Source organism: Scyliorhinus canicula, chromosome 8, assembly GCF_902713615.1.
Source record: "Scyliorhinus canicula chromosome 8, sScyCan1.1, whole genome shotgun sequence".
Taxonomy (NCBI): domain Eukaryota; kingdom Metazoa; phylum Chordata; class Chondrichthyes; order Carcharhiniformes; family Scyliorhinidae; genus Scyliorhinus; species Scyliorhinus canicula.
Genome location: NC_052153.1, coordinates 152107044 through 152126882, shown reverse-complemented (window position 1 = coordinate 152126882; position 19839 = coordinate 152107044). Strand labels below are relative to the sequence as shown.

Here is a 19839-nt window from a genome sequence, read left to right as displayed (position 1 = left end):
GATTTTGCACTCACATGACTGCTCAATAACAGCTCCAATGCACAAAAACAAAACCACCGATTTCCAGGCTCTCAAATTAACCTTCCTAATGGCCTTGTATCTGACTGAATCATCCAACCAACTTTGGGCCTGTCTCCACCTCCAAACTATTTCCAAGGTCAGCAGCCACGACTACTATTGTACTTCCACCCACGGACTGAAAATGTGACCATCTGGGTCAGTTCTTCAGGAGTCACGTTCATGGAGACGGAAATTCTCCTGACCCTGGTCATCTGACACGAGAGAGCAAAAATGCATGGAGGTTACTTAAAATGAAAATGAATTTTCCAGATGCAAATTGATCACTTTTACCAGTTCAATGGAAGACATTTAACAGACGATGGTTGCAGTCCTGGCAGGGTCATGAAGATGGAACATCAAGTAAAATCTTCTTGTGACCTAATTGTAACTTACATATTGATGGGTTATGAATCATTTTGCCATTTTGTGTAAATCCCCTCAGCTCCAACCAAATATGTGGACAATGAGAGGCACTGAAGCATGATCAAAACTAGCTGGAGAGGAGTTGAGACCTAGGGCGGGATTCTCCGTTTCTGAGACTAAGTATTGACGGCAACGCAGAATTCGTGGACTTTCACAACAATAAAACTGGTGCCGAACCTGGATCGATTCAGCACCAGTTTTGCATTGCCACCACGAGGATTGAAATGAAAAACGGTGAGGGTTTCGGAGGGTCCATGATTGACACTTGGGCGGCTGACAAGCTGCAGCCGCATATACACATCACAATCCACACACACATCCCAGCCAACAAATGCCCTGGTTGTGCTGGAGCGCGCCCACACAGCTGATGGGTCGGCTGGGGCCAGAGGGCATCTAGGCGGGTGGTCTGGGGGGGGACACCTATACAACCCGTGGCCCCAAGTTCAAAGTGGGCTTACAGGGCCAGGCGCAGCTGCATGGCTACCTTTCCGGCTACAGCAATTGTGTTCCATGCCCATCCACCCCAACTCCACGGCCCACCTCCTGGCCACCCCCTGCTACTCCCCCAGCCCTGGCGGAAGCCCCCCGGCCAGCGGCACAACTGTGAGCAAACTATGATGATACTTTCCGTACCCCCCTCTCCCTCAGCAGCCAGAACGCCGGTTTCATGATTTTTAAAAGCACAAGTGAACCGCGCCATCGGAAACTCACCGCATCGGAGGCAGAGCATCGCAGAGGCCCTGGAGAATACCGGGTCAGGCCCGCTAAGGATATGTAAGCAGTGTCTATATGCATTCTGGACCACATTGACACAGCAACTTCATTGCAGTATTAATGTAAGCCTATTTGTGACACTAATAAAGATTATTATTAGAAGGCTGAGTCACCAGAAAGATATCTGAAGTGATTTATGGTTTATGAGATTTTACTAAACTCTTTGGAACATGAATTATGTAACTATGGAAATTGGTGGCTGGATCTTGGAGTTTGTGTAAAATAATAATAATCTTTATTGTCACAAGTAGGCTTACATTTACACTGAATTAAGTTACTGTGAAAAGCCCCGAGTCGCCACATTCCAGCCCGTTCGGGTACACAGAGGGAGAAATCAGAAATCAGTCCAAATTACCTAACAGCACATCTATTGGGACTTGTGGAAGGAAACCAGAGCACCCGGAGGAAACCCACGCAGACACAGGGAGAATGTGCAGACTCCGCACAGACAGTGACCCAAGCTGTGAATCGAACCTGGGAACCTGGCGCTGTCAAGGAATAGTGCTAACCACTGTGCAACCATGCTGCCCACAAGTCTGCTTCATGTTTATTCCTGAAAATCACAATACTCAAAAGGTTTAAAATACATCCTCTAAAACACATCTTGTTGAGGACAACTGAAAGGTGAGGAGAAATGTTATCCCACAATCTGGCTCTCTTTCGGCAGTTAAACTGTATTGATGTGCTGTTTTAACGGAGGGTCTTTGAGTTGAAAATTCAAACAAGCAAGTCTTTATTAAAAGTAAATCTGACAGATTAGAAGCTAATTATTGAACTGATCACAAACTCTGTTCCCTGAACACTGAGTCCATTCCCCTCTGGCCACTGAGGCTGAACAGACTATTTTCAACTTGCCCACCCAATTTGACCCTGTGCTGAGCTTCTGAACCTATATCCTCTCCTTCACCAAAACCACCTCTTCCGCCTTGCTAACATATTGATCTCTGCCTGCCTCAGCTTGTCAGCTGCTGAAACTCTAACCCATGCCTTCATCACCTCTAAACTCAACTTTTCCATTGCTCCCTGACCAGATTCCCACCTTGCAATCTCTGTAAAATTGAGTTCACACAAAAATGTGAATTTAACTAGCGCCAAGATCTGTTCACCCATCACTAGTGGGCTTGCAAACTTTCATTGCCTCCTGATTCAGCAACGCCTCAATTTTACAATTCTCAACCTTGTTTTCAGGTTCTTCTGGGGCTGTACTCCTCATCTCTTCAACTTTCTCCTACACCTTCAATCCTCTAATCTTCTGATTATTGTCACAAGTAAGCCTACTTGTGACATGTGTTTTAAACCCATTGAGTATTGTGATTTTCAGGAATAAACATGAAGCATTCCTAATTTCCTTCACCCTACCCTCGATGGTCCTGTCTTCAGCTGCCTAAACCCTAAGTTCTGGTTTTCCCTCCATAAACATCTCCACATTTACACCTCTCTGGGCTTTTAAAAGCTTGGTCACTTATTCTAATATCCCTGCTGTAGCTTCATTTTGATTTTGTTTGATAATGCTAAGGCACTATATATATATGCAGGTTTTTTAGGTGGAATGCAGTAACAAATTACAATGGATCAGATAGAGTAAGCATAAAGAACGAATTAATAAAACTGATGAAATGCTTGATTTTCACAAAGTGTCTCGAACGGAGTAATTAATCCACACTGAGCAGTATATCAAGCCTTACTGCAGACAACTAGACGGTACTGACTTTATTTTAATTTGGACCTGGATGCAAGTACAGGAATTATATTTCACATAAATAAGTTTCAGTTCTTGTTCATCACTATTCAACCCTAGTAAGCGTGACTACACTTGACATCAAGGCCGCATTTGACCTAGTGTGACATTAAGGGCCCGAGCAAAACTGAAGTAAATGGGAAACAAGGGGGAAACTCTTCACTGGTTGGAGTCATACCTGGCACAAAGGTAGGTGGTTGCGGTTGTTGGAGGTCAGTCATCTCAGCTCCAGGACATCACTGTCGGAGTTCCTACTTCCTGGTGGCTTCACAGCGCCAGGGTTCCAGGTTCGATTGCCTGCTGGGTCACTGTTTGTGCAGAGTCTGCACGTTCTCCCCATGTCTGCGTGGGTTTTCTCTGGGTGTTCCGGTTTCCTCCCACAGTCCAAAGACGTGCAGTTTTGGTGGATTGGCCATGCTAAATTGCCCTTAGTGTCCAAAAAGATTAGGAGGGGTTATTGGGTTATGGGGATAGGGTGGAAGTGAGGGCTTAAGTGGGTCGGTGCAGACTCGATGGGCCGAATGGCCTCCTTCTGCACTGTATGTTCTATGTTCCTCATGGTACTGCCCTAGGCCAAACCATAATCAGCTGCTTCAGCAATGATCTCCCTTCCATCATAAGGTCAGAAGTGGGGATGTTTGCTGATTATTGTACAATGTTCAGCACCATTCCCAACTCCTCAGATAGCGAAGCAGTCTACATCCAAATGCAGCAATACCTGGGGGCTGACAAGTGGCAAGTAACATTTGCACCACACAAGTGCCAGGCAATGACCATTTGCAACAAGAGTGAATCTAAGCATTATTCCTTGATATTCAATTACATTACAATCGCTGAATCCCCCCTATCGACATCCAGTGGATTACCATTGACCTGAAATGGAACTGGACTAGCCACATAATTACTGTGGCTACAAGAGCAGGTAAGAGACTAGGAATCCTGCAGTGAGTAACTCACCTCCTGACTTCCCAAATCTTGCCAACAATCCATAAGGCACAAGTCAAGGGTTTGCTGGAATACTCACCCCTTGCCTGGGTCAGTGCAACTCCAACAACACTCAAGAAGCTTGATGCCAGGCAGCCCAGTGGCACAGTGGTTAGCATTGCTGCCTCACGGCCCCAAGGTCACAGGTTCGATCCCGGATCTGGGTCACTATCCATGTGGAGTTCTCAAATTCTCCCTGTGTTTGCCTGGGTTTCGCCCCCACAACCCAAAGATGTGCAAGGTAGGTGGATTGGCAATGCTAAATTGTCCCTTAACTGGAAAAGAAATAAATTGGTACTCTAAATTTATATTTCAAAAAAGAAGCTTGACCCATCCAGGACAAAGCAACCCATTTGATTGGCACCTCATCCACAAACATTCCTTCCCTCCACCACCAATGCACAGTCACAGTAGTGTGTACCATTTACAAGATGCACTGCAGGAACTAACTCATCAAGGCTTCTTAGGCAGTACCTTCCAAACCCACAACTCCTACTATCTAGAGGGGCAAGGCAGCAGATACATGGGAACACCACCACCTGGAAGTACCCCTCCAAGTCACTCACCATCCTGACTTGGAAATATATTGCTGTTCCTTCACTGTTGCTGGGTCAAAATCCTGGAACTCCCTTCCTAACAGGGTGTACCTACACCACATGATTTGCAGTGGTTCAAGAAGGCAGCTCACCACCACCTTCTCAAGAGAAATTAGGGATGGCCAATAAATGTCAGTCAAGTCAGTGAAGTTCTTATCTCTTGAATGAATTTTTTTTAAATGACTTCAGTGCAGAAGACATTTGCCTTTAGTAGGACAGTGCAGCACAGTATGATGGCACAGTGGCTCGGGCACATCCGTTAGATTGAGAACAGTCACGTGCCTAAGGGCTTTCTGCATGGTGAGGAGCTGGAGCCAGCTCGCCAATAGGATGTCTAACGTTCCACTTCAACGATGCTTGCAAAGGTGACATGAAAATGTTGATTATCGCACTTGGGACCACTAACTGACGGCTGAGGAAAATGATGACATCTCCTGTGGGTGTGGCAACAGTTGCCAATGGTGAAAACAACAATCCACACAAACACTTGATAGCTTCACTTGTGGCATTTGTGGTAGAACCTGTCTCACAAGCATTAACCTCTCCAGCCAGCAGCAAAGGTGGGCCGCATGAAGACACCCCACCTGAAATGGATTTGTTTGCTGTTCTGCATTTTCATAGATTGCAGGATGCCATAACAAGACAAGATTGACCAGGACAAGGGAGCTAACTCCCCTACTCCTCTATGAAATCTTGCAAAGGAATCTTTTTCATCTACCTAAGAGAACAGTTTAACATCCCAGTCAAAAGATGGCAACTCTAATAGTTTTGTGCTCCAGTCTCGCGAGTGGAATACGAGCCCGCAGTCTCTGGGTCAGAGGCAAAATGCTACCCACTGAGCCACAAAAAGACAAATCTTTCTGCAAGCTTAATTTCTGATGCATGGAAAGGTAAAGATGCAGATAAAAGTTATCTCTAACAAGTGCTGTAACTTTCTAATGTCCTGCTAAAACAGGGGACAGCAACCCACCTGAAGAGCCATTTAAAAATAATTGACTAAAACAGAAATTACTGGGAGGCGCACAAGGTGAAAATTCTGCATTTCTAAACTGTCTCTGGTATAATGCATTATTTGCATCTATAATAAATAAAGTACATGTATCGCATTCATGGATCAACAGAGTATAATAAAATTTAAATCGATATAACTCTGAATTATTGCTTCCTTGAAATTGTTTTACTGTAATTTTGTCAATACAGTAATCTTTAAAACAGATGTCATCTTTTGATTTAAGATGTGTAGAATTGAGACAATTTTGTCAACTGTTAGTTCTGGATTATGAACTGGACTAACAGGATCGGTCTAGAAATCAGGGCCAGGTCTCCTCAACAGTTCTTCTCTGTGGATTAGATTTACCGTCCTGCTTGTTTAAAAGCAAAAGTTTGCTTTGTTTTAATTATTATTGTTTTAATTGTTTTAATTATTATTATTATTATTATTGTTTTAATTGTTTTAATTTGGATTTCATGCTCCTATTGAACAAACTTTGCAGACAACACCTCGGACATGTCGCAAGTCTCAGTGGGAGATATTTGCTCTTTCCAGCCAACTCTTTCTTCAGTGTTTACCGTATCTTTAACGACCTTGTACAGGTAAGTGATATTATGGGGAAGTTTTTTGCGTTGCTGGGCAACGAATAAAAGTAGGTTTCTTGTCAACGGACTTGTAACATGTTGTTCATTTCTCCTTAGTGCCCCACTCTTGGCAGCGTACATCAGCATACAGATGAAATGACTTCAAACAGAATCTACCCGTCGCGACTCAAGGTAAAACGCTTTTGTTTCAAAAATATTCGCGGAATTTTATTTTAAAACTTTAAAAGATGGAAACGTTTTTCGTGTTAGAAGAGGTGTTACTGTTTCAATCAGATATGAATGAGCATAATTATCAGTGGATTCCTTCACTATGGCAGACTTGCACTGCCATGTTATAAATGATCAGATTCGGTGGATTGGCCGCTAAATTGCCCCATTAATGTCCAAATGTTAGGTGGGGATAAGGTAGGAGATTGGGATTCGGTGGAGTGGAGGATCGGTGCAGACTCGTCGGGCCGAATGGCCTCCTTCTGCACTGCAGGGATTCTATGACATTGAGTTAAGTTTTTAAAATATATTTTTATTCCGAATTTGTTTCCCAACATAACACTTTCTGAACCCTACTTATACAACAATTACAATTTCGACCCACCCCCTGACATCTGACCGTGGCCCACTACCTGAAATAGGAAAGGAACAGCTGCCATCCTTCCCTCCACCCTCTCAAGATAGACTTGACCCTTTCTAAGTGTAAGAACTCTATCAGGTCGCTTAACCACACTGAGATACTGTGTGGAACTGGAGATCTTCACCCAAAAAGGACTCACCTTCGGGCTATTAGCAAGGCGAAAGCATCCGCCTTTGCCTCGGTCTGCACCACCTCTAAGTCTGAAACTCCAAAGATAGCCATCAAAGGGCGAGGTTCCAAATCAACCCCGAGAATTCCTGACATGGTGCTGAAGAAGGAGACTCAAAAGCCCATAAGCTTAGAACAAGACCAGAGCATGTGCTTGCGATGCACCGGACCCCTTGAACACCTCTCGCACCTATCACCTACTTCCGAGAAAACAATACTCATCTGTGCCCTGGTCAGAGGTGTCCTATGATCCACCTTGAACTGAATCAGGCTGAGCCTAACACACAAAGAGGTTGGGTTGACTCTGTGTAGAGCCTCGCTAGCTCTCTCTCCCACATCATTTTAACCTCAACCGGTGGAATGGATTGTTTTCCAGCCTCAGGAGTGGAACTAATTGACTAATTTGCTAGAGTTCTTCGAAGATGCAACAAGCAAAGTGTATAATGGGGATCCTGTAGATGTAGTATATCTGGACTTCCGAAAGGCATTTGTAAGGTGCCGCATGTTAAGACATGAGGTTAGATCACATGGAGTTAGGGGTAATTTATTAGCTTGGGTAGAAGACTGGCTGACGGACAGAAAACAGAGTTGGGATAAATGGGTCTTATTCTGGATGGCAAGATGTAACTAGTGGGGTACCACAAGGTTCGGCCGTTGGGACCCAACTATTTACACTCTATCATAATGACTTGGATACAGGGATAGAAGATTCTACAGTCAAATTTGCAGACAACACAAAAATAGATGGGACAGTAAGTTGAAATGAGGTAATAAGAACATTACAAATGGATATAGATAGGTTAGAAGAGTGGGCCAAAATGTGGCAGATGGAGATTAATGTGGATAAGTGCAAGGTCAGGTATTTTGGTTGGAAAAATGGGAAAGCAACTTATTGGCCGGGATTCTCCCAGTCCGCGCCGGGTCAGAGAATCACCGGGGGGGGCGTGAGAATCCCGCCACGCCGCTCTGACACGGGCCGCCGATTCTCCGGCAACAGGAGAATCGGCACCAATCGCACCTGCGTGGTCGCCGCAGCGCCGGTTGGATGCCGTTGAAAGCGCCCGCCGTGGCAATTCTCCGCGCTCGGCTGGCCGAGTGCCCACCGAGTTCCACCGAGTCCCGCCGGCGTGGTTTACATATAGCCCCACCCGGCGGGACCTCAGCGTTCAGGCTGCGGGGGCTGTCCTGGTGGGAGGGAGCGGGGGGGATCCAATTCCGGGTGGGCTTCATGGTGGCCAGGTACGCGATCGGGGCTACCGATCGGCCGGCGTGCTCATTCCGGGGGGGGGGGGGGGCCTATGTTCCTCCAAGCCGGGCCCCTGTAGGGCTCCGCCATGGTGTGCGGGGGCCAGCACGGAGACGGCAACCACGCACATGCACCGGCGCAGAGATGGCCGGACCCGTGCCGGCTGTGCAGGGCCAGCTTTCGGCGCCGGAGCAGCACACAGCACTCCGACACCTTCTAGCCCCCGAAGAACAGGAGAATTACTGGGCCTGGAGGCCCAGCGACGCCAGCGCCACTAGCACCGGTTTTGATGCCGGCGTCAACACTTGGCCGCGATATTGGAGAATCCCGGCCATTATCTAAATGAGAAGAGGCTTCAGGGATCTGGGTGTCCTCGTGCATGAGTCGCAGAAAACTAGCATGCAGTTTCAGCAGGTAATAAAGAAAGAAAATGGAATGTTGGCATTTATAGCTAAAGGAATAGAATATAAAGGTAAGGAAGTGTTGTTGCAACTATGCAAGGCATTGATGAGATCACACCTGGAGTATTGTGCACAGTTTTGGTCCCATTATCTGAGAAAAGATGTAGTGGCATTGGAGGCAGTTCAGAGGAGGTTCACTAGATTGATTCCAGAGATGGGGTTTGTTGAATGAAGAGAGATTGAGCAGTTGAGGCCTATACTCTTTAGAGTTTAGAAGAATGAGTGGAGAGCAAATTGAGGTATATAAGATGATAAAAGGTATGAATAAAGTAGACGTGGAGCAGATGCTTCCCCTTGTGGGGGTTTCTAGAATGACAGGTCATAGCCTGAAAATAATGGGTCGTGAATTTAAAACAGAGATGAGAAGGAACTACTTCTCCCAAAGGGTTGTGAATCTGTGGAATTCGCTACCCCAGAGTGCGGCGGATGCTGGGACAGTGAGTAAATTTGAGGAGTTAGATAAATTTTTAATTGGTAATGGATTGAACGGTTGTGGAGAACAGGCAGGACAGTGGAAATGAGGCCAGGATGAGATCAGCGATGATGGTGGATTGGATTGGATTTGTTTATTGTCACGTGTACCGAGGTACAGTGAAAAGTATTTTTCTGCAAGCGGCTCAACAGATCATTCAGTACATGGAAGAAAAGGGAATTAAACAAAATTCAAGAAAATACATGCGAATACATAATAGGGCAACACAAGATATACAATGTAACTACATAAGCATTGGCATCAGTTGAAGCATACAGGGTGTAGTGTTAATGAGGTCAGTCAATAAGAGGGTCATTTAGGAGTCTGGTGACAGCGGGGAAGAAGCTGTTTTTGAGTCTGTTCGTGCGTGTTCTCAGACTTCTGAATCTCCTGCCCGATGGAAGAAGGTGGAATTGGCTCGAGAGGTTAAATTGCCTGCTCCTGCTCCTAGTTCTGATATTCTAAGAAAGAACTATTCTGTCTGATTTTACCATCCAGCTCTTGGCCTGTAACTCTGAAGGTAACATTCCTATAAGCTCAAATTGATTGCTTGATTGATTGATTTATTGTCACATGTACCGAAATGCAGTGAAAAGTATTTTACTGTGGCCAAGGGAACGTACACAGTATGTACACAGTAAACAAAAAGAGTTATCAACAAAGTACATCAGCAAATAGTGATTGGTTACAGCGCAGAACAAGGGCCAAACAAAGCAAATACATGAGCAAGAGCAGCACAGGGGGTTGTTCTTATCTGATGTTCTTGATTAATAAGGAGATTTCTTGATTAATATAGAGATCAGGAGTTATGGGGAGAAAGCAGGAGAATGGGGATAAGGAACATATTAGCCATGATATGTTGACGGAGCAGACTCGATGGGCCAAATGGCCTAATTTGTGTCTAGATCTTATGGTCTTATGGACACTATAGATATCCAACATATACCCTACCCCTGCCTCAACCACTGAGAGAACCCTATCCATCAATGAAGGCAAGGGGACAAAGGGGAAGGAAGAAATCTCCTTGCATACAAAGCTGCGTACCTGCTAATACTGAATCAGGCTAGCTCTCAGAATATGATACTTGCCCAACCAGTCCTTAAAACCAGCGAACTGCCCATCTAGAAACAAATTCCCGAATGGCTCTGCTCCAGCCCCTCCTCCCTCCATGCCCAAATGACAAGTCTAAGACTGCCGGTACAAAATGATAATTTTCGCAAATTGGGGCCAACAATGACATGGGACCCAGCTTGAAATGCTGCCTAAACTGTGACAGTATTTGGATTTTGTTTATTTTGTCACGTGTACCAAGGTACAGTGAAAATATTTTTCTGCAAGCAACTCAACAGATCATTAAGTACATGAAAAGAAAAGGAAATAAAAGAAAATACATAATAGGGCAACATAAGGTACACAATGTAACTACATAACACCGGCATCGGGTGAAGCATACTGGGGTGCAGTGTTAATGACGAAAGGGACAATGCTGCAAAATCTCAGCAAGTCTGGCAGCATCTGTAGGGAGAGAAAAGAGCTAATGTTTCGAGCCCGATGACTCTTTGTCAAAGTTTGCAGTGTTAATGAGCTTAGTCCATAAGAGGGTCTTTTAGGAGTCTGGTAACAGCGGGGAAGAAGCTATTTTTGAGTCTGTTCGTGCATGTTCTCAGACTTTTGTATCTTCTGCCCAATGGAAAAAGTTGGAAGAGTGAGTAAGCTGGGTGGGAGGGGTATTTGATTATGCTGTCCGTTTTCTCCAGGCAGCGGGAAGTGTAGATGGTGTCAAAATATTTTCAAGGTGGCCACCACCACCAGGCTGGAAGTCCATTTTGCTGGGAAAAGCAAAGAGGAGCCATGACTAAGGCTCTCAACCTGGTACCTCTAGAGGCACTCCTCCCCATCCACCCCAACATCAACCCTATCCTCCTATACCAACTCCACTCCTTCTCAGTATTTGTCGTCCAATAGTAAAATAATGGGTTGGACAAAGCTAGGCCCCCCATTTGACTATCCCTTTGCAAAATCACTCTGCAGATCTGTGGGGTCTTGCCCGCCCAAATAGAAGAAGATTTAATTTTATTAACTTTTGTAAAGAAAGATTTGGGAAGGAAAACTAGAAAGCACTGAAACAAAAATAGAAACCTTGGAGGATATTCATCCTTACCGACTGAACCCTTCCCGCCAAGGTCAGCGGGAGGTTTTCCCATTTCTTCAGATCAGCCTTCGCTGCATTAACCAGATCTGCAAAACTTAGTTTATGGAGCAAGGCCCAATCATGGGCTACCCAGATTCCAGATAACGGAAGCTGGACCAGACCAAGCAAAAAGGCAACCTCCCCAAATCAGCTCTCCTCCCTCGGAAATTCACTGGAAAGTATTCGCTTTTGCTCAAGTTCAATTTATATCCTGAGAAGGAGCTGGACCTCCCACGTAGCTTCATTAACTTCTCTGCACTGGAAAGAGGGCCCATCACATACAACAACAAATCATCCACATGCAATGATACTATATGCTCTCCCCCCCACTCTCTCTCCATCTCTCCACTTTGTGGATGATCTGAATGCTATGGCCAGAGGCTCAATTGCTAAGGCAAACAATGATGGGGGCAATTTACACCCCTGTCTCGTGTCTCTCGTCAGGTGGAAATATTTTGAGCTCAAAGCATTTGCATGAACACTCACGATGGAGGCCCTATATAAGAGCTGGATCCAAGATATGAATCTAGCCCCAAACCAAAGCTCCAATGGATCTCAAACAAATAACCCCTCAAACGCCTTTTCCGCATCCAACGATATAATCACCTCTGGCTCAGGGGCTGGACAGGGGGGACAAAATAACACTAAGCAGTCTCTGAACATTGGCCGACAGCTGCCTACCCTTAACAAACCCCACCTGCCCCTATAGGCTGTTTTGAATAGCCATGGCGGAAACAAACTGAGGATCAGCGAATAGGTTATTGTTGTGTAAGTACCACTTGAAAGCATTGGCAACGGCATCTTCCATCTCTTTGTTGATGATCCAGAATAGAGTGATGGGGTGGTAATTGGCCAGGTTGGACTCATCCAGCCTTTTGTGGATGGGACAGTCCTGGGCAATTTTCCACATTTCCCGGTAGATGCCCGGTGCTCTCACTCTACTGGGGCAGCTGGATCATCCACTCGGCATTTCTGGCTGAAGATGGTTGCAAATGATTCAACCTTGTGTTTTGCACTGATATGCTGGTGAGGATGGGGCTATTTGTGGAGCCTCGTCATTCTGTTAACTGCCTAATTGTTCACCACCATTCATGACAGGGTATGACAGTTTTGCAGAACTTTAATCTGATCCATTGATTGTGGGATCACTTAACTCGGCCTATTGCATGCTGCTTCTGCTGTTGGCACTCAATTAGTCCTATGTTCTAACTTCAGCAGGTTGACACCTCATTTTTAGGTATGCCTAGTGCTGCTCCTGCATTCTTCATTGATCTAGGCTTGATCCCTCTTCTTGATAGTAATGGTAGATTGGGGGATATACCAGTTCATGAGGTCACAGATTATGGTTGAATACAATTCTGTTGCAATTGAATGGAAAGCCAGTTTTGAGTTACTAGATCTGTTCTAAATCTATCAATGTAAAATTGACCTTTGTCTCCGCAAGGAACTGTGCAGTGGTCACTCACCAAAACTGTCAAGGATAATTGCATCTGTGATCATTGGACTGGTGAAGTCCAGGTCAAGCAGATTTTTCCTTCATGTTGGTTCCCTTACCATTTGTGACGGGGAGACTGGTGAAGACCAGATCAAGTAAATTTTCCCCTTATGTTGGTTCCCTTACTATCTGTCACAGGCCTATGTCCTTCAGGAATTGGCCAGTTTGGTCAGAGTAAGCAAGTATTACTATGTCAGGCTGTTTCTTGATTTGACAGCGTGACAGCTTTCCCAATTTTGGCAGAAGCCCCCAGCTGTTAATAAGGAGAACTTTGCAGGGTCGACAGGACTGGTCTTATTCTTTTTTAACTTTTCTGTCGCAGTTTGGCACAACTGAGTGGCTTCTGGGCAATTTCAGAGGGCAGTTAGACTCAACCGCATTGCTGTGAGTCTGGAGTCTCATGTAGGTCAGACCAGGTATGCATGGCAGATTTCCTTCCCTAAAGGGCAATAATTAACCAGATAGGTTTTTATGGCCACATTACTGTGACCAACTTTTCATTCCAGAATTATTAATTAATTGAATATATATTCTACTAGCTGCCATGGTGAAATTTAAACCTTTCTCCTCAAAACATTCTCCCAGGCTGCTGGATTGCCAGTCCAGTGACTGTACCACTTTGCCACCACCTACTGTTTTTCTTCATTCCTTAATCCCATACGCATATCCCATTTTAAATTTTGTTTTCTCTACAATGATATAAATGCAATTTATACTTCCTGCTATGCTGTCTGTGTGGCTTGTTTAATCAGATTGGTCGATCAGCATTCCTATTGCTTGAACCTATTCATTGACATCCTTGCCAAAGGTGACAAATTTAATGTAAAACTGGAAAAGAAGAAGTCTGTACTCTTGCTCTGGCTCAAACTTTGTTGGCATCTTATTTTCAAGATGTGTGATGAGTACTGTTCCTTCATCACTGATTGGGTCAATATATGTGAACCAATAACTTTCCATCTTTTAAAAAAAATATTTATTGAAAAATTTTGTATTTATATAACAACGAACAGCAATAAAATACCAACAATAACAATAACAGTCATAAACATTCACCCAACCTCAATGAACAACAAAACATATTAACAACAAATTAAATTAACACAATATTAAGTTAAATAACCATCAATCTACCTTCACAAAAGCTTTTGACTGTTCTAGAAATGCAAGAATTTGTGTTTATATAGTGTTTCTTATGAACCCAGAATGTTTCAATGCAATTTATAGGCAATAAAATACATTCAAAGTGTCACTGTTGTAAAGTAGGAAAGCATGGCAGTACGATACCATGAAAGTAATTCGATAAATTACCACACAATCTGTTTTAGATTGTGTTGGTTGAAGGATAAGTATTGGCCAGGACATTAGGAGAATTATTCTTTTGCTCAAAAAGTGACATGTTTTTCTATATCTATGCAAGGAAAGTCGAGGGTGCTTTAGCCAGTGTTATAAGCCGGACAAGACCTATGGGTGGAGCAATCAGGCACCCCATGAGTCCCACCGAATACGATCTCCCCCTCTAAGGGGACAGGGTAGCCCAAGGGCATTCATGATTGAGATCTGTATAAAGTTGGCCAAGTTTGGAACCGACAGAGCAGACCGGCTGGGATCTGATGTATATTGTAAATATAAGTGCATTGCAATAAACCAGGTTTTCTTTTGACCAATTAGGTTTGGACTTGTTTGTGACCTACTAAAGCCAGCATCATTAACAATGCAGCGCTTCCTCCTAATTTGTGCAAACTAATGCAGTAGCATGGTTCTTCAATGTTACAAAGCAACAAAGTCCCAACAAATATTTTTAGTTTTTAGTGTCAAGCACCAATAGTAAATATCACAAAGTAATTTAACATACAACATTGTTTTTCAAACTGACATAACATAATAGTCCAGGTTTTACCTGGTAAAACAGTTGGATTTCTTGATAATGCTCCTCTGAAACTGACAGTAACTTCAGTGGTCTGCACATATGCAGTAAAACATGGAAATCCAGAAGTTGTTGTCAGTGATTCTGTTCTCCACCAGAGGATACGCTATTGATATCTCCCTAGCCTGCAATCAAGTCGGAACCACTGCACTGATGAGAACTGGCCCGTATATGCTATTTGTCTGTAAAACGGCATTGAGAATGTTACACCTTGCTGAATCAAGTGTAACTGGATTTTAAATCCAAAGTTCATAATTATTACTGAACAACCTCACTGAGTCTGAAAACCTAATTTTATGTCTGTCACACATTTTCATTACAATACACAAGATCACATTTTTAAAATGTTAGTTTGTTATTTCATCTTCTACCATAATCCCTTGTATATGTCTTAACATTTATTTCACTCTTTGTAAAATGTGAATTGAAAATGACAAATTTAATTTACTTTACTTGCTGTTATGTTGTCTTTGAGATCACTTGAATATGATCAACTGCTTACACTGCTGTATCCCATCGCTGTTAGAGGATACCTAGAGTTTCCCGGAACATAGCTCCAGTTTCACACTTGCATGGGAACGGGGGCATCCATACCACAGGGATTGCTGGATCTTTGTGAACAGCTTTCTTTAAGGTTGGCAGCGAGCTCTGTCACCTCATCATTGCCCAGGACAACATATCCTGTAGCACCTACTAGATGAGGCTTGAAGGAAACTAGGGGACAATATATGGCTTCATTCCAGGGTTGCCTGGAGAGCAAGTGCTGCACTGAAACATAAAGCTAAATGATGAACTTCAGTCTCCAGAGCAAGAGCTCACAACATCCTGACTCAGTTGAGTTGTGGCTCTGAGCCCCGGCTCACATTTAACATCAAAACCATTAAGTATTCGTTTAGAGTTTGTCTGGTTTCGCTACCAGCTGTTATTGCTGTTTTCAGTGACTTTTTCTCAGCAGATGAGCAATTAGTGCCTCCGGCTTCAGATTATTTAAAGAAGGCATTCTCTGTTGACCCTTTGGCCACTTTTCAGACTTGGTCCCAGGACCCTGTGGTTGGCAATATCCTTTTTGTAACTGAGTTCATTGGATTCATCACTTGCTGCACAAAAAATCATCAACTGTCCCAAACTGGCAGACATACTTTGTCAAGAACAAAGAACAAAGAAAAGTACAGCACAGGAACGGGCCCTTCGGCCCTCCAAGCCTGTGCTGACCATGCTGCCCGTCTAAACTAAAATCTTATACACTTCCTGGGTCCGTATCCCTCTATTCCCATCCTATTCATGTATTTGTCAAGATGCCCCTTAAGTGTCACTATCGTCCCTGCTTCCACCACCTCCTCCCCATAGGATTCCTTGGGATTTTCCTTAACCCTATTTGCCAATGACTTTTTGTGACCCCTTTTAGCCCTCCTGACTCCTTGCTTAAGTTCCTTCCTACGTTCCTTATACTGCACACAGGCTGCGTCTGTTCCCAGCCTTCTAGCCCTGACAAATGCCTCCTTTTTCTTTTTGATGAGGCCTACAATATCTCTCATTATCCATGGTTCCCGAAATTTGCCATATTTATCCTTCTTCCGCACAGGAACATGCCGGTCCTGAATTCCTTTCAACTGACATTTGATAGCCTCCCACATGTCAGATGTTGATTTACCCTCAAACATCCGCCCCCAATCGAGGTTGTTCAGTTCCCGCCTAATATTGTTCTAATTAGCCTTCCCCCAATTTAGCACATTCACCCTCGGACCACTCTTATCCTTGGCCACCAGCACTTTAAAACTTACTGAACTGTGGTCACTGTTCCCGAAATGCTCCCCTACTGAAACTTCTACCACCTGGCCCGGCTCATTCCCCAATGCCAGGTCCAGTACAGCCCCTTCCCTATTTGGACTATCTACATGTTGTTTTAAGAAGCCCTCCTGGATGCTCCTTACAAACTCTGCCCCGTCCAAGACCCAAGCACTAAGTGTGCTCCAGTCAATATTGGGTCAGTTGAAGTCTCCCATCACAACAACCCTGTCGCTTTTGCTCCTTTCCAAAATCTGTCTACCTATCTGCTCCTCTATCTCCCGCTGGCTGTTGGGAGGCCTGTAGTAAACCCGCAACATTGTGAGTGCACCCTTCTTATTCCTGATCTCTACCCATATAGCCTTGCTGCCCTCTGAGGTGTCCTCCCGTAGTACAGCTGTGATATTCTCCCGAACTAGTAGCGCAACTCCGCCACCCCTTTTACATCCCCCTCTATCCCGCCTGAAACATCAAAATCCTGGAACGTTTAGCTGCCAATCCTGTCCTTCCCTCAACCAGGTCTCAACCAGGTAATGGCAACAACATCATTGTTCCAAGTACTAATCCAAGCTCTAAGATCATCTGCCTTACCCTGCCATAATAGTTTATTATAGTACATACGAGTTTAAACACTCCCATGTGACGCTAGCAAACCTCGCGGCCAGGATATTTATGCCTCTCCAGTTTAGATGCAACCCGTCCTTCTTATACAGGTCATACCTGCCCCGGAAGAGCTCCCAGTGGTCCAGATAACAGAAACCCTCCCTCCTCCACCAGCTGTTTAGCCAGGTGTTTAGCTGCTCTATCTTCCTATTTCTAGCCTCTGGCACGTGGCACAGGGAGTAATCCCGGGATTACAACCCTAGAGGTCCTGTCTTTTAACTTTCTGCCCAGCTCCCTGAACTCCTGCTGCAGGACCTCATTCTTCTTCCTGCCCCCCCCCCCCCCCCCCCCGAGAGTATCCAAAATGGTAAAACTGTTCGAGAGGGGGACAACCACAGGGGATTCCTGCACTGACTGCTTGACCCTTCTGGTGGTCACCCATCTCTCTGCCTGCACCTTGGGTGTGACCACATTTATATAACTGCTATCTATGATGCTTTCTGCCATCTGCATGCTCCTAAGTGCATCCAATTGGTTACACTTGCTGCAAATGTTGTCGACCGGAACGCTAGAAGCATCACAGGTCTGCCACATCTCACAGTTGGAGCACTGCACCCTGCTGAGTGACATTTAAGCACTAATTAATGAATTTAAAATAAACACTTGAATTATTGTTAGATTGAGTTACAATTAACTATATGGCCCTGACGCTGGATGATTTTTACTGTAAAATTAAATGCTAAATACCGATCACTGCCCTCAGGTTTAGTTACTCCACTATCTAGTTAATGAATTAGATTTGTCTTGCAATATTGTTTTTTTTTTTCAAATTTAACAGATTCCCAATCAGCCAATCAGGTCACAGCTTTACTGTGATGTCACTTCAGTTTCCCCCTCCCTCCCCCACATGCAATTTGAAAAGGTAAGAAAAATCACCTACCTTCCCAGGATGCACTCTGGTTCTCTCCCTGCAGATTAACAGTTACAGGCCAGAAGAAAGAGAACAAAACGGTAGGGAAAAAGCACATTCTCCCATTCTGCACCGAATTATCTCATTGCACCAAATTACCAAGTTCCAGTTCCCACTCTGGATGTGTGTCACTCACTCAGTATGTGTCTCTTTCACTTGCGCAAAGAGAACAGAAACTTGGCCAAAGCAGTCCAGAGCTGCATTTTTTTTAGAAATCATGTGTCTAGCACTTTTCACAATCTCAAGAGGTCTCTTGAGATGCATCCAATTAAATATAATTTAAAGTGTACTCACTATTGTATTGGAAGCAACGTGCCAGGCAGTTTGCATACAGCAAGGTCAAGCAAACACTAACAGATACTGACTGGATAATCATTTTTTTAGGAATGTTGTTTGAGGGATAAGTATTGGTCACGGCATTTAAATGGTCTGTTTATGGAGCCTCATAAATGTATGCCGAGACGTCGGTCACCTTTCTCCACTTTTTAAAGAGAAATTTAGAATATCCAATCATTTTTTTTCCATTTAGCATGGCCAATCCGCCTACACTGCTCATCTTTGGGTTGTGGGATGAGACCCATGCAGACACAAGGAGAATGTGCAAACTCCACAGTGACCCGGGGCTGGGATCGAACCCGGGTCCTTGGCGGCGTGAGGCAGCATTGCTAACCACTGCGCCACCGTGCCACCATTTTTCTCCACTCTTAACTCGAAATAACATGTGGAAGAAAATAAAATTTGTATAGCTGGAGCATGGGGAAATAAAGAGAAGACAGACAATGTTCATAATCAATACATAAAATATTTCACGACAGTAGCTCAGTTATATAACGGCTTGCGTTGTTTAAATGTTTCCACTTAAATCACTGGGAAGAGGAGAAACCTAATGCTAATCAGTGCTTGGCATCAAGCAAATAACAAATGTATTCTGATGTGTTATTGAATGAGCCCAAATTCTGTCAGAGGTTGTCCAGCTAAATATGTTGCAGATACTCCAAATATCATTTGGAATGTGCAGTATAAAGTTTCCACCAGAGGTCAACAATTGGGAAGGAGCTTTTGGTTTTAGTGCATCAAGATTATTTTTTTTTGGCAATCAACAAGCTATTCAACTGTTCTACACACCCCGATTTTACTGAAACAAATAAAACAATTGCACTTACGCACGGCATGAAATGTAACTAAGTCATAACAATAATAGTGTGTTGCCAGGACACACATCTCGAATAATGTATTGCATTTATCTGCAATAGCATATGTCAATGTTGACAGTTACTGGAATTCAATAATGTGTATGTACCTGGCTGAGGCTCAATGTGATTTAATTCCTTGTGTTAATGGGACCAATTTCACTTCCTTCTTCTCCCCTACTTTGCCCAGGTGCTACGCAGACACAGGTCATCCAAAGTGCACTGAACCTGTCCAGATATGGCTAAGCTTGTACTCAATTGGACAGCACAATTCTCAGCATACATTGGCTCCTTGGCAGTTGCTTGGGGTATAAAGGCGAAGGTCTAGAATTAGATCATCAACCTCTCCTCATTCTCAACTAGGACAAAACATGTGACAAAGGGTTATCATAAATAGAGGTGTACTGACAGACCTGGGTGCAAGTTTTGGACCTTCTGGCTGCAGTTGGAAAATATAAACCTATAGGCCTGAAAATCAATGAAGAAACTGGACCAGGAAGGTAGCAATTATTTTTTTCAGCCTCCCATGCCTTGC

The 19839-nt window shown here is 44.1% G+C and overlaps 1 protein-coding gene across 1 annotated transcript in view; it reads left to right on the top strand.

Moving 5' to 3' along the window:
* LOC119969928 (low-density lipoprotein receptor class A domain-containing protein 1-like) overlaps positions 1–19839 on the top strand; it is a 55607-nt gene that overhangs the window by 10014 nt on the left and 25754 nt on the right. Inside the window, exons 3-4 of the mRNA XM_038803896.1 lie at positions 6069–6168; positions 6268–6342. Of these exons, the coding sequence (XP_038659824.1) occupies positions 6069–6168; positions 6268–6342 (175 nt within the window). The remainder of the gene's footprint in view (positions 1–6068; positions 6169–6267; positions 6343–19839) is intronic.